General features: G+C 34.6%; 1 protein-coding gene across 1 annotated transcript; it reads right to left on the bottom strand.

Annotated features, from left to right (window-relative positions):
- Positions 1 to 5,150: 5,150 nt before the first annotated feature.
- Positions 5,151 to 7,204, bottom strand: LOC131603680 (reticulon-like protein B2). The gene is made up of 5 exons (XM_058876094.1): positions 6,847 to 7,204; positions 6,115 to 6,295; positions 5,882 to 6,023; positions 5,682 to 5,751; positions 5,151 to 5,569 (listed from the first exon to the last, which is right to left on the bottom strand). The coding sequence occupies exons 1-5, from the start codon at positions 7,064 to 7,066 to the stop codon at positions 5,400 to 5,402; spliced, it is 783 nt and encodes a 260-aa protein (XP_058732077.1). The 5' UTR covers positions 7,067 to 7,204; the 3' UTR covers positions 5,151 to 5,399.
- Positions 7,205 to 15,553: the final 8,349 nt, after the last annotated feature.

Genomic DNA, 15,553 nt, shown 5'->3' with positions numbered 1-15,553 from the left:
TAGGGTCGTTGTTTAAGCTTACTACTATATCTTTTAGTCATATGATTTGGTTTTCCTCAACTGAAATAAGAAAAAATATCACTTTCATTTCTTTGCGACAATGTTTGTTGTCTATAAATTTTGATCTTATCTTCGAGTTTTTTTGCGAGTAAAAAATTAATTTCTGTTAGGAATTTTTTTTATTTGTCCTGAACCTCTAAAAAGTCAAGACCGGAACTATATATATATATATATATATATGCCACTCACATACTTCTGAAAATCATTAATTAAACTTTTATGAGTCTTCGAAAAGTTTATGAACCTTTTACAAATCCGAGTTGACTCGTGATTTTATTATATATAAACTTTATGAGTCTGCGAGTCAAGTCTACGAACCCTTTGCAAGTCCGAATTGACTCTTGATTTTAAATTGTACAAAACTACAAATCCAGTCTACGGACCCTTTACAAGTCCGAGTTGACTCGTGATTTTGAAAATTATTTTAAAATAATTAAACTTGTACAAGTCTTTGAGTCAAATTTACAAACCCTTTACAAGTCCATTGTTGAAGTTTGGAACGACGTTGATGTCATAAACATGATGCATGACACAGATGACATCGTCTTGGTGGTTCTGATATTGTGAAATTGTAGTTATTTTAATGTTGTTAATTTCTGTCAGTTTTTGTTTTTAAGTGTTGTTTGTATTGTTGTTGTTTATGCTATTTTATGCTATGTTTATGTTCTTGTTGTTTAATCAATGTTTGTCTGGTCATTGTAACACCAATATGTTTCACGAATAAAGTCTAGTTGATTTCATAAAAGATAATAGAAATACATGACATACAATTATTGGTTGGTGGAGGTTGATCCACGATTAGGACAAGTACTTTTACAGTGCCCGACTTGACGACAAATACTACATTTTCTTACCAATTTTCATGATCATCCATCTCGGTTATGATACGCGTGTTGTTAAATCGGCCCTTTTTCTTTCGCTGCATGTTGTCATTATGCCAAACTACCTCCCCCTCGTACGCAGGTCAGTAATCCTCCTTTGCCATCACTGGAAATGCATTGTTGTATACTCCGAACAAGGTGTCGGTCTTGTAAATGGGAGCTAAGAGTGCTAAGACATCTCGGTGCGCATATGAACATGCTGCTATGACATGGGAGCAAGGCATGCAAAAGGCCTAAAACTTTCCGTAGTCGCACCACCCTTCTTCCAGCAGAACCCTATACTCTTGTCTCGGAAGGCCCTCATTATGGTCAATTATTTCTTTGACATTGAAGGTGCGGTTGAACCGGTCGAAATTTGTAACATGGTGGATGTTGGCTTTGACAGATTATTCTTTCACAAAACTTCATGCAACTTTCACTGAACAGTTGTCCCGATTCTGAAACTGCACTCCACCGCTCACCTCTTCTCGCGAAAAGGGAAGCCATCCTAAAGTTAGTTGATCTCACCAAGATAGTAATTGAAAGATGGCTTTGAAAACTCCGCTCATTGATTCCACAAGATTTGTAGTCATGTGCCCCCATCATATACCGATTGTTCGCACAAAAAAATGGATATTGGTATAAAATTTAGAATACATCACTCCCTGCAAGCTTTGACTCCAATCTCTTTTTGAAGTAACTAAAATTTACTTTTCTGTTTAAAGAGAATCGTAAAATATCAGTGTTTTTAAACAGAAAACCAGCTTTTTCACAAACGAAAGTCTCACCATTTACATGAGCAAGTCTGAAGTGTAACGCAAAATAATCTGATTAATACGTATTATAGACTCACATGCGATGGGATGCATGCCTGTACCGTCACATGGCGTTTACTGTTGATGAGAGTTATGCATAGATCGTCATCAATCGACTTGACCTGGCATGCTAAATTGCGTAAATTGAACAACACATTCAGTCTTGTTCAATAGAACAGTCGTGTAAGCAAACCATAAAGGATGAAAGTTAAAAAATTCATCTTCCTGGAAGACACCACATGGGGTGGCGCCAATATGTGTTTTTTTTTAGTATGCACCATGGGGATGGCGCCATAGAGTATCATGTGGTCCCCACCACGTGCAGTCTATTCTGCATGCCTGTTTAATTGGAGACCATACATGAATGTATTACCACTACGACCTCAAAATGTATCACCACTAAATTTTTTATGATTTATATTCGTATAATCAAACATATTCCAAATAATATATTATATTTTTTTATCCTATGCACTTTTATTGGAGACCATACATAGATCACGAACATGAGCCGAACCCCGATGACCAAGAAATTTGGACTGCAACAACACCTATCATAAGGTTCAACATTGTGGAGATGCACCAAGTTGACCGTGTGAAACTTCAATTTGGCATGCGTCAAGAGATCCCAACTCCCCCAACTGATTAGGGCAACTGGCATATGAAAAGAGTGAATCACCAATAGGATGTCCAAGATTGAAAAAATTCGGCATCTGAATTATGTCAGATGTGGAAGGATCGTCGCCGTCATGTTCTCCGGTTCCCTGTTTCCCCATTCCCAATGTATCCAACTGAAGAATATATAAATTATATAGATCGGTAACAACCCCTGAAATGTATGTGTCTGGCCCGTTCTATTTGCACGACCCTCGCCGACAAAAATACCCAACAAAGTCAACAACGCCAACCACACCAACAACGTCAACCAAGCTAACCAAGCCAACCGAGCCGATATAACTTGTACCAAACTCAATTACAACTCCACAGGCCTCCAAACAACAAAGCCAATACCCGTACCATGCAGAGTATCAAACTCCCTACCAACAGCAACCCTACCAACAACAATTATATGGCTTTATCCAACAACGCAACGAGGCCGACCCCTCCACATTCCATCTTAGCCCCGACTTAAGCTCAGATGAAGAATGCGACCCAAGCCACCCAATAATCACACAGAAAGAATACCTTTACCGTAGCTCCCAACAACAATATGGATACACCACACGCCAACCAACAATGCCTTTTTACCAAGACAATTCAAGTGTCAGTTGTTACCAACCATACATGACTACCCCACCACCACAACGACAAAACTTTGAGAACATAAAAAACGACTCTTTGACAGTAGGATCAAAGAGTACATGGATAATGAGCGTATGGAAGGGCTAATCCAAGACCCACCTACCCAAACACAACAAAAACCTCAGAGGGGTAAGAGTCGGCGAAATCAAATAGCGCCTAGGTGCAAAACTGACGGTCGTGCAAAACTGACGGTCGTTACGATGACAATAGACATTAGAATATTTGTAATATTTTTTTATAAAACCTATAATACACTTTTTATCATTAATATATATTTCCGTATTTATAATTATTTTTTAAAAATCTAATATAATAAACAGAAAAAAAAACCTAATATAAAAAACAAAATTTAAAAATTTTAAAAAATAACACTTTGACACCACCCCACATGACAGTCCATTTTAGGCCTCAACATTGACGCCGCCTGGAGTTAGGGGTGGGAATAGGCCAGGCCGGCCTACAGGGGCCTATAGCCTAGCCTACTCAAGGCCAGGCCAGACCAAGCCTATTTGATAAAAAGGTCAGGCTTAGGCTTTTTAAAAAGCCTATTTAATAAAATAGGCCAGGCCCAGGCTATTAAAAAAGCCTATAAAGCCTTGTAGGCCGGCCTATATTTTCATATATATTAAAATTAGTCTAAATAGGTTGGCCTATATATGCATATATATTAGAAAAAGTGTTAAATATATTGATCTATATATGCATATATATTAGGAAAAAAAAATCCTAAATAGGTCGGTCTAAATGTTCATATATATGCGACCTACAAGGCTTCTTAAGTAATATGAATTAATTAAAAATATTAATAAGAAAAAGGCTTTTAAATAGACTTTCAGACCAGGCCAGGCTTTTAAAAAGGTCAGGCCAGACTGAAAAAACGAGCCTATAGTAGGCCATAGGCCAGGCTCAGGCCTTGTAAGTTTATCGCAGGCCAGGCTCAGGCCTTGTAAGTTTATCGCAGGCCAGGCCCAGGCCTTATAAAGCCTAGCCTAGCCTATTCCCACCCCTACCTGGAGTGCCCATTCCCTTTAATTTTTGTACATCGACTCCATAGGAGTGGCCCCTACGTATAAAACACCTCCGATACCTGATCAGTATCCTGACTGAGTTTGGACTTATTTATAGATTTGTGCCTAAAAACAACTTGATTTTTACTTAATGATTTGCCAATAGCACACCCATATGCACAATGTCTTTGCCCATACATAAAAATTCATCTTTTTTTATTTTAAAATTAAACTTAATTTTTCTTTTACTACTGAAAAATATTTATTTTTAATAAAATCTTATATATTTTGAAATTTTATATAATCCCTCTAGTCCTATTTATAAGAAAAAATTCATTTTTTAATTTCATTAAATAGTTAATAGATTTAATTTATATATTGTCCAAAACTATTATCTAAAAATATATTTTTTTAATTCATTAAATAATTAATATATTTAATCTATATATTGTCCAATAATATTAACTAAAAAAAATAAAATTTTTCCTTCTTATAAATAAGCTCGGAGGTAGTATTTATAAATTTGCCTTAATTCAATTATTTATGCCACAACTTTAAATTTTAAAATCGACTAATGAAAACTCCAAATTAAAGCATCAGTTTAAATCAATATCATTTTAAATAGTAAAGTGGTTTAGTTATATGCGATCCAAACATCTTTTAAAAGAAGATCCAAACTACTTTTAAAAGAAGATCCAAACATTAAAAAGATCAACACGTTGAGACCATTCCAATGCAGACAGTGCCAAATCAAATAAACATTCAGAATACCTAAACAGTGATAAAAGCTTAGGTAACTTAATTGCAACAATCAGAAAGTTTGAAAAAGATAGAAATTCTAAATTGCAGCAACTTGATTATATAAATAAGACTTACATCCGCAAGAGAACTAGAAGTAAGGGGGAAAATGCCATGTGTCCATGTTCTTCCAGGCTGGATCTGGGACTTGGGAATGAACCAAAACAGCATGGGCTGGGAGGGCAAAAGGAATATGCCCATTTTTGAATCTAGGCAGAAATGTAAAGTAGATGGGAAACCTGTCTTAACAACTATGAGATTGCCAGTGTTAGGTGACATAAGTACCCGTACCGACTCCTATGAAAACATTCAAGAACAGAAAGTACTATATTCATCCAGAACATACAACACAACAGCAAGTCAACCATAAACATATAAGATATCCCAAGGCTTACATGTAAGCGCCACAAAAACATATAAAGCATTCCTTCCGATAATGTCATGTCTACTAACAAACCCTAAAAAATAAAAATTATAACCTCACAGGGTTTAAACTGATGATGAATCAGAATATAACAGCATCGGTGAAACCCGACTACAACATACTTGCAAGCCCTTCAATCTTTCTTTTTGTCTTTCAAAGGTCCTTTGGGAATCTTGCTCAAAACCTTCTCATCAAACACTGCATACTGCTTCTTCAACTCATGATGTGCCTTCTCACCAAAAGCATCAACGTGATCTTCATATTTCTCATAAAGCACAGGTACAGTGTGGAGCAAAACAAAAGCTGTTTTCACAAAATCATAAGGCAACAGATTACACCTTAAAACAATAGTGCATAAGTTAAATTTAAACTATCAAAAAAGTAAATGTGAATGAAGAAAGAGGCATTTCATTACCTATGTAGAACAATGTCAAGAAGTTGGCCCAGCTTCCAACAATAGACAAAACCCATAATCCAGCAATAACCTAACAAATACAAAACAAACTCCAAATTAATACAAGCTATGCAGTTGAAATCAGGAAAACAAACAACAACGATGCCAATTGTTAAACATCATAGGATAAAGCAAATGCAACAAAAGACGACAAAACATACCGAGAGAAACTTTTTGAGATCCCTTCCAGAAGCAATCTCCCTTAAGAGAGTAAAAGCCCGGTTGATCTCAATTCTAATAGCAGAGGCAATCTGTAAAACAGGTTCCTCAGGAATGTGCACATTTGGGATCTTTGGTGGAGACCTAATCAAAATCAAAACACAAAAACTCAATCAGCTAACAGAAAAGAAAATCCATCAAAACCCCAAATAGAATCATAGTAAAAGCAACTCACTTGTTGATGAAAGTAGATGCGTTTGACCATAAGAACAACACAGCCAGAGCAAGTATCGCTAAGTGAGAAACCAAAGTCAGGAGATGGTATTCAAGTAACTCAAACAGAACCCAGAAAGCTGTCGCAACACCAAGGGTTGTTGCGGATATCTTCTTATTTCTCCATAGAAAAACATCAGCAGCTGTGCCACAACAAAACATCGTGTTGTAAAAAAACAGCAAACTAGCACAAACATACAAAATCAACAAAAAGGGAATGCAATCCAGAAAATTTCCAAAGGCCGATGTCATAGATTGAGTTTGAAATGCTTGACAATTTCAATTGAGTGAAAATATAAAATTTATCCAATACTAACAAATCCATTGTTAATCCCAGCTAAGAAATTCGATCTTCTATCACTCATAATCAACTGAAGATAAATTGGGGAAAAACAAAAAACAAAAAAGTGAACAGAAGATGGTAGATCTAAACCTAAAACAGCCTGTATAACAATTTTCCAGATTCAATTCAAAAAAACAATAAACAAACACAAGAATCACGATCAGAAGTAACAAGATCTGACTTAAACCTCCAAAACCCTAGAACCAGTAAAAACCAACTAAACCACTGAAGAACAAATTAACAAATTTCTCAATAAGCGTAAATTCAAACCGATCAACTACTGCATGTAAAGAACAAACAATCGCAACAAGAAACTAAAAAAAAAAAACAAGAAAAAAAACAATCGCATACGTTTTCCACCGCCAAGAACATTGTGAAGCGGCTTCTCCCTTCCGAAAAGCCTATAAACCTTATTCTTCAGCGAATCAGGCGACGAACTCTTCTTCTCCTTCTCCTTCTCGTTGTCCGAATCCGAAGACGACGAAGACGAATCATGGTCATGAATCTTCCCTGAAATCTTCTCCAACAGAGATTCCCCCTTTACTTCCTCATGCTCTTGATGATCTGCCATAACTTCTCCTCAAAAATCAAAATCTAAGTTCTCAATCGCCGATCGATAAAAACCCTAATTTCAAGATTCCGATAGAAGTCTCTGGAAGGAATAAGAAACTCCCTCTTCACAAGTGTTTGTAAAAGCAAAAGTAATCTTTACTTTCATTTCTATCTCTAAATAGAAAACATCAATGTCATAGATCGAATCTCAGCCCTTCATTTTCTAACCCGAAATATCAACGGCTCAGTAAACCCACCCTCGTCAAAACGCAAGTTTGTCTCTCGTTTCACAAACCCCAAGGGCCCAAACCGTTATTAAAAAATAAATTTGTATTAATATAAATTTGAATTTTGAATTTTCTAAATTTTTTAATGGCATAGAATTTGGACACGTGGCATGAAGATAGTGTAATATGTGCTTCAGAGTCATACACGAGGTTTAATAATAAATAGAAATTTTATTTGGGCACACAGATCTTCAACACGTTTTAGGGGGTCCAGGGTTTTATTGAATTTCTGTTTGAAATAGATTTAGGTTTATTGATAAATTAATTAATTAAATATGAAATGAAAGATTGAGATTTTGATTGAATGTATAGATTAAAATATAAACTTAGTTGTTAAGAAAGGTGGGAAGATTCTAGCATTTACCTTATGTTGTGACTGGAAATAGACGAATAGTGGAATCTATGTGGGCCATGGGAAGCAAAAGTGGACCCGGTGAGCGTGATATGGGTCCCACTTGAATGGGCCTGTGGGCTGAAATGTCAATTCAATTAGCCCAGTGATAGTTGGTTTTGTTGCTAGAATTTGATTTTTTGAAAAAAATGAATAGCATTGGTACATAGAAAGTAACAAGAAATTAGTACATAACTAACTACATAGAAATAAAGACAGAAAATAATCAGATGAGAAATGACCCCATGGGTGGAAAGGTGTATAAATAACCTACCCAGCCACCCTGTTTTTGTTGAATTTTTACGGCAAAAGTTCAAGAAATATGTTGTAAAGCTTGAATTAAAATGCCTAAATTGTGTTTTTTCTTTTTAGCATGAGTAAATAATTAATGAAAAAATTAGAAAAACCCATAACTTTTAGTTTTCTTGAAGACTTCTAAACCTTGTAAGTTCAATACATAGCTGCAATGGCGTGAAAAGGTCTGGATTTGAATTTAGAATTATTTAATAAGTTCAATACATAGCTGCAATGGTGTGAAAAGGTCTGGATTTGAATTTAGAATTATTTAGGGCCTGTTTGAAATAGTTTTTGTTTTTAGTTTTTAAAAACTGAAAAGTAAAAATCAAAACACAATTTAGCCATTTCAGTTTTTTGCTTTTAAAAACTGAAAAATTGTGAAGAGTTTTTAAAAACACATTTGTAAAATATTATATTCAAACAAGTTTTTAGTTTTTAAATTTTCAAAAACTAAAATAGAGTTTTTAAAAAGCCTTTCAAACAGGCCCTTAATATTTTTCACACTAAAATATGAGAGTATATTTATTAGATTATTATTTGATAAAAGAAACATGATTATTATTTGATAAAAAAGACTTCGAGAAATACTAGCAATATTCTCTTTTCAACACTCTTTCTAGCACTCACTTTTTTATCAGTTGAAACATGTGTGGATCCTATCACTTTATTTAGGATCCATTTCCAAAGTGAGAGAGTCACACATGTTTTAACCAATAATAAAATGAGTATTAGGGAGAGTCTTAAAAAAAGTGTCGTTAGCACTCTTCAACTTCTAACGGTAAACAGCGCCAAAAAATATTAAAATGTATTCAAAGTTTATTTTTATTTATTTTTAGAAAAAAATAAACTGAAAATATTAATTTTGAAGCATTAATTTCCAATGCAATGTCTGGTAGGCCGACATTGCTTTTACATGAGAGACTCACAATTCTATTGAAATTGATGTTGTAGGTTAATTTTAATTTCAGTTTTCCTTTTTTTCTTATATTCAACGCCATTTTTTCTACATCTTACACAATACTTCTTTGCTGAGACAACTCATGCTAGTTAAATAGTACAAATTTATTTTTTTTTTTTTTGGCATTAACCGACCGGTATCCGCGGGGGAAAGGGGCCCCACGTGACTAATCCGGACCCGGGCTCGGAGGCGACGGCACCGTGGCCCCAGGGCGTTTTTGACTCCAGCCGGGATCGAACCCGGGTACTAGCCGGTTCCGTCCCTTTTTGGAGAAAGCTCATTTGCCAACTGAGCCAACCCTTTGAGGTTAAATAGTACAAATTTATGTTATTAGGTTTTATTGTCATATATAAAAGCAAGATATCAATGAACATTATCCCTTAAACATGAAAAATTAAATTTGCTTCGGAAATTTACTAATATATCTAAGTTTTGGGTGCATTAGAAATAGTATGTATTAGAGGTGTTTAAAATCGAATTGGGTTAATAAAAACAATTAATTAAATCAAATCAAATCAAAACCGTAAATAATTGTAACTGATTTGAATGTTTTTTGGTCATTTTCATTAAAATTATACACGATTTGCGATTTGTATTTTACAAACAGAACTAAACTGAACCAAATTGCATTATACTACAATTCAAACTTCACTTAACCAACATTCAACCTAAATTCAAACCTATTATGTCTTAACCTTACGATTACAAATGATTTTTCCTTCCTGACACTTAAAGTTTCAATTTAAGTCTTCTCAAATCTCTTCTAGTAATATTGTGCCTTCTTCTCATCTTCTTTTTCAATTACATCTCGTCTTTTCTTCTTTAGTCTCTTATGTTATTTCTTTAACATTTTCTTATTTTTATTCTACTGTTCTCTCTTCTCCAATTATGTTTTTAATGCACATTTTTCATCTCTAATCTCTCCTATCTTCGGTTCTTTCTTTTTTGTCTTCTCTAATCTTTCATCTCCTTTGTTTTTCTATTTCATTATAACATTTTTTATATTGTTTTATACTACTTCCACTTTTCTCTAATCTTATTTGTGTATATTAAATGGAAAGTTATTGGTCAAATATGATGAATTTTGTTGTTATTAACGTATAAATGACTAAATACAAATATATGTTGTCATCTATATGTGTATGTATAACTCAATATTTTTTTGTAAAATAATGAACTAATCGAACTACAGTGATTTTGTTTTATTTCTAAAACTCAATTGAACCGCACTTTTTTTTTGCGGTTCAGATGATTTTTTACGTCAAAATTGCTCAAACCATACTGCGAACACCCCTAATTCCTACAAATATTTTAGCTCACAAGACACATTGTTGTTGATAATGAGAGGTGACTTTAGGATTACAACGTGTGTATCTTGACAAGACCTCATGTCTTTTTATAGTCAGGTTTTAGAATTTCATAACCTAAAACCTTCAACGAATAATATTTATCTAAGAATAGGACATTTGTTCGAAGATAATTGGTTATGTAATATAATGCTTCTGTTCCAATCAGTTGTGTTCATATAAGGTGTCCTTCTAAAGGGGCCCATCTTTGGTCTCGCGGTTCTAGAAGCTTCACGTGGATCACAACTAAAAAAGAATACATTATCGGTATAAGGTCATGGTGATGATGTCACTATTCAGTGATTATCTAATTTGATGATATGTTGTCCTTTTAGAGGATTGAAACTTCTATAGATCTTTGTATTGGGTTGGATGGTTGCCTTTATATCTTACGAGATTGATTTGTGGGAAAATGTCTGATTAACTTTGGTCTTTATGGATTTGACTTTCATGGTCCTTAAGATTCGGTTTAAGTTATCGTTTTTTGTTATCGATCTTGAGGAACCGTATAGTTTTGGTCACATCAGTTCACGTTGGGTCGTGTTTTAATGTATGCCATGCTATATCTTTTCTTATTAGTTAGGGCTATTTTGGTTTATTATGCTTCTGACCCTTAGTATCTTCTCATACTAGTCTTGGTTCGGGTATTGAATTTGAGTTTCTTAACCCACTGATCCATAGACCCCAACTCGTTGATGTGACATTAGTTATTTCTTTTTATTATTATTATTATAAATGAAAATATAAAATTAATATCTCACTACTAACCACAATTTTCCCAAAAATATTTTATTCAGAATCAATACTACTAGACCAATAAGGTTACAAAATTCTAAGACTAAGTGTTATTTCTTATTTTCTTTTGTATCATTTCTAACTTACGTATTTTACGAAAATAGTGTGTCTTGTGAAATTTTCTACTATTATCAAGTGTTATGTCATGTGGATGAATTTTATTAGACATTATATGATGTGTTTCATCCAATTTGAGTGTTAGACATGAATGTAATTGTATCAAATTGTGTTACAATTTTTATAACTGAAAAAGATTATATAAAAATATTTTTAATTTGAAACACAGCTCGCGGGTCCAACTCAACCCATAAATGAACGGGTCAGTTTGTGTCGGATTTGACCGTGAAATTGTGGGTTTGATGATGAACCCAACCTATAAATGAATGAGTCAATTTGGTTCGGATTTGACCTAGAAATTATGAGTTGGACAATGAATCGAACCCATTGAAATTTGAACGGGTTAAGTAACGGGTTCGGCAAAACCGGTGTAAACCCCTAGGAGTCTTTTAGAAAAATAAGAAATTATTGGAGTCTCTGATTAGGTGGATCCTACCTTGTCGTATAGATTATATTGTAACTAGAGTCTCTGCCAATGAGCACCTTGTAATGGTGATCTCTATGGACGAAGGTGATTCTATGTTTCTTCCTTTGGTTGATACTCCTTTTCCTTCAGACCCATCAAAATTGGAGCCTTGAGTTCTGGAGGCGAGTGGCCATTAAGTGGTCAATTTATGCCTTTTAAGTCGTATATCTTTGCTTTCAAAATTCATTCCTTACATGGCTTGTTTAATGACTTTAATTTGTTACTATATGACACTGGATATTGCTCAATCAATGAGGAATGAACAATTATTCGAGGAGTTGGCAAAGGCTATCCTGGAGGCTCGAGAAAGCACAGAGAAGACCCTGCATACGGGGGTAGACTTGAGGATGTGTGTGTAAAAAGTTGAGAGAGTTGGACACAGAATTAAAATGGTGTTGAGAGAACTTGATTATGGTCGAGGAGGATCACCAGATCGCCGAAAGGTAATTGAAGGATCATTTTCAATTTCTTGATGAAGAAAAAGGAAGTTTGAGGTCATGGCATCTATATGTACTAAGCAATGGAATGTGGTGGTGGTGTGGTTGGCGCTCCCTGGTGCGAGAAAGATGTAAGTCTATTGCCAAGGTCGCATTTGACCCTGGATGACCTTGCTAGCCATAGAACGACGAAGACAGGTGGAGGTCAGTGCGGTCCTTTCCCCCGGTTCACTATTTTGATGTTGATTGATGCAGTAAAACGTTGATGAACGTTCCCACAAGAATCACCAATGATCTGGTTAAAACCAAAGAGGCTCATACGGGTGATAAGTGAACTAGATTTGATGGTGATCTTTGGAAATTCGCTAATACCTTCAAAATATGGTCTAGCATGAAGGGTGATATCAACAAACACTCTGACGCTCAAATTAATGGTTGTCTACAATGAGAGATGTTTTTAGGGTTAGAATATGTGTACCTTGGTGCGACCTCTTGTTGTTCATAGTCAGGTTCTAAGGTTTTGGGGACCTAGAACATTTGATGCAGAACAACTGTATAAGAAGGGGACAGTTGTTAGAAGAATATTCGCTATGTGATATGACGATTCCACTCTGATCACTTGCCTTGATTAGGTGTCCTTCTATGGATGGTTCATCTTTGGTCTCATGGTTCTAGAAGCTTCTTATGAACCATAACCGTAAAGATTACGTATTTGGTCTAAAATCAGGATGGTGACGTCATTATTTGTTGATTCTCTAATTTGCTAATCAACAGACCTTTCAAAGAATTGAAACTTTTATGAAACTCTATTGATCTAATCATAATTTATTTAGACTTTGTGACGGGATCGGAACAATTTTCATCATTCAAACCAATATAAAAAATCAAAGAAATTCTTTATAGAACATATCAACCAAGTTAGCTCCATCAACTTTTTATCCCAAATTCTAACTAGTTTAATGTGCCAATATTTCTAATCATGTGAAACCATGTATAATTAAAAGGCATAAAATGAAAACCGGAAAGGGACAACCCCTGATTACTTTTCTATACCCTCGTCAAAACCCAGCTTTTAAATACTCTAGCCCAAACATTAAGGAATTTACGGGCCCATGTCCAACTTTTTTTTAAGAGACCACACATCCCAGCAAAAAAAGATGCAACATCCACATTATTTCAAAAAAGATACTAGCACTGTTATGTGAATGAAAAGCAAGATAAACAACAAAGCACAAAAAGCAAGCATGGTTTATGTTGCATAAGGGGTGTATAGTATATTATATTTTCTTAAAACTAACGAGAGAATAAGAGAGTAACAAAGGTGCATGGATTCTATCATATTCTACCATAATAGCTAGTATGAAACATATGAACAAATGTAAAACTAGTGAAAACCAAGGTAAAATAACATAAATATCAAGGTGAGTTGTAAAGTTGAAGAGAGATAGTGGAGTACCTTGTTGAAATCTGAAACAGGTAGATAGATGCAAAAGGCAGAGAAAGCATCACGGACTTGAGAATTAAAAGAGTCGAGTTGATGAAGCTTTTTTTTATTTGTATTAGATGTTTAGTCTTTTGCTTGCAAATTGGATGTATTTGTTCATTGTAGACAACGACTTTGATACTTTTGTACATGTGTTAAGTGGCAATTGACAGAAATAACTATTGTTTGCGAATGTTTGGTTGATTGGAAATAGGGTATTATGGTACTTTGATAGAGAAAATGAATGAACTCATTAGGTAAGAGATTCGTATACCAATTTGAGAGCGAACATTTAACGAATATGCGTTTGCTATACCATTGGCTCTATTGCAGGGTGGAACGGTGACAGGTAGTTCACAACATGGTTTGGTAGGAGGCCCATCGCTTAGACAATCAAAATGGGTTTATAGTTGGCCATGTTCAAAAGCCCATATTGTCAACCCATTGTGATAACGTGGTCCATGATTATTGAAGATTCTACATGCCATCCCAAGTTATATGTGGCACCCCCTTAATCTAAAGTAAAGACTATTATAATCCTATTCAAAATTTTCACCATTTTCACAAATTCAAGTTTTCAATGAAAATTTTAGGGCGATACCGGAAATTTGGATAGTATACTAAATTTTTTTTGAAACTAGTAAGTAGAATACCGGAATTTCATGTTCATATCGAAAATTGTTTGAAAAAATTTAGTGGAATATTGGATTTTTTATAATTTCTAGTAACTCTTATCAGAAATTCTAAAATTTCCGGTGGTTCAAATTTTTTTGAAAATTTTTGGAAATTTCCAGTACAGAATGGTAAATTTTGAAATTTCCGAAAAAAAATTGTAACGTATAGAAAATTTTGTTGATACCGAAAATTTTCATCATGATACCAAAATTTTTGTTCAGAAATGTTGTTCTTTTTTTTAGAAGAGATATTTTTGGTATTAAGAAAAATTGAGAGAGCGAAATATAATTTTGAGGGTGACATCTAAAATTCTCATGATCATTACATTTTTTTTTATTCTTTTTATCTTTGCCTCTCAAAAAGTCTCTCAAAATGTAAAAAAATATCTTCAAATTTTATAATTTGAAATAAATTTTTAAAATTTTTTGTTCAGAAATTTTAGAATTTTGTTTTGGGCCGACTACAAGCCCAAGGGTGTTAAAGTCCAATCATAAGGAGGACTCATCCAAGGACGTGCACGCCAAGACATTGATGACTTAGAGCACTGACCACCGTTAGATATAATCGAACGACCCCGGATGAAGCGCCAGATCACACGAAAATGACTTTAACCGCTAATACTATATAAATTCCAATACACGATGTTTCAGGTATTTTGTGATCCATGTGCTCTAAGTATTCTCTCATTCATTAGCTGATTTAAACGTTGGAGTGCTAATAATGCAGGTTTACCCTATTGTTCTTTAAGTACTTTGTTGTCATCAAAACCTAAGGAGTATGAACAGATTTTGTTCCAACACACTAGAGCGTCTCGCTGGATTTTGCTGAGCGAGGATGGGAAAATTTCCAAGATTTGAGCTTCTGCCTTGTCTCGTTGGAGCTCGCCTTGGCTCGCTAAGCGAGAGCTCTGTTTTGCTAAAAAAAAAATTGGTTCATGTTTCCACCATAAAACGGGAACCGTAACTCCGATTGATACGAGACTCGAAGCATTTGAAATCTAGTCCAATGGGCCATCATATGGTAGTGAGTAAACATGATTTATATCAAGTGATGATTGGTGGATGGTGATGAATTGTCATGAGTATTTACTGAACTACATCGTGATTTATAGGCTTGTGTTGATTGTGTAATAATATGATTAAAACGTTATGATGATGAGTGAGGAAAACCTATGAGCATAACTAAATGAATGAATTAGTAAAGGTAACTAGGTTATGAAAAATGACTTAGATGGCGTTATTCGAACACAAAGGT

Source organism: Vicia villosa, linkage group LG5, assembly GCF_029867415.1.
Source record: "Vicia villosa cultivar HV-30 ecotype Madison, WI linkage group LG5, Vvil1.0, whole genome shotgun sequence".
Taxonomy (NCBI): domain Eukaryota; kingdom Viridiplantae; phylum Streptophyta; class Magnoliopsida; order Fabales; family Fabaceae; genus Vicia; species Vicia villosa.
The sequence above is the reverse complement of the archived record's forward strand: the minus strand, read 5'-3'. Positions and strand labels throughout refer to the sequence as shown.

Coding starts and splice junctions, on each gene's coding strand:
- LOC131603680 (XM_058876094.1), bottom strand. CDS start 7,066: ATGGCAGATCATCAAGAGCATGAGGAAGTAAAGGGGGAATCTCTGTTG. Junction 6,024..6,114: donor GCATCTACTTTCATCAACAA/GTGAGTTGCTTT, acceptor GATTTTGATTAG/GTCTCCACCAAAGATCCCAA. Junction 5,752..5,881: donor ATCTCAAAAAGTTTCTCTCG/GTATGTTTTGTC, acceptor TGTATTTGTTAG/GTTATTGCTGGATTATGGGT.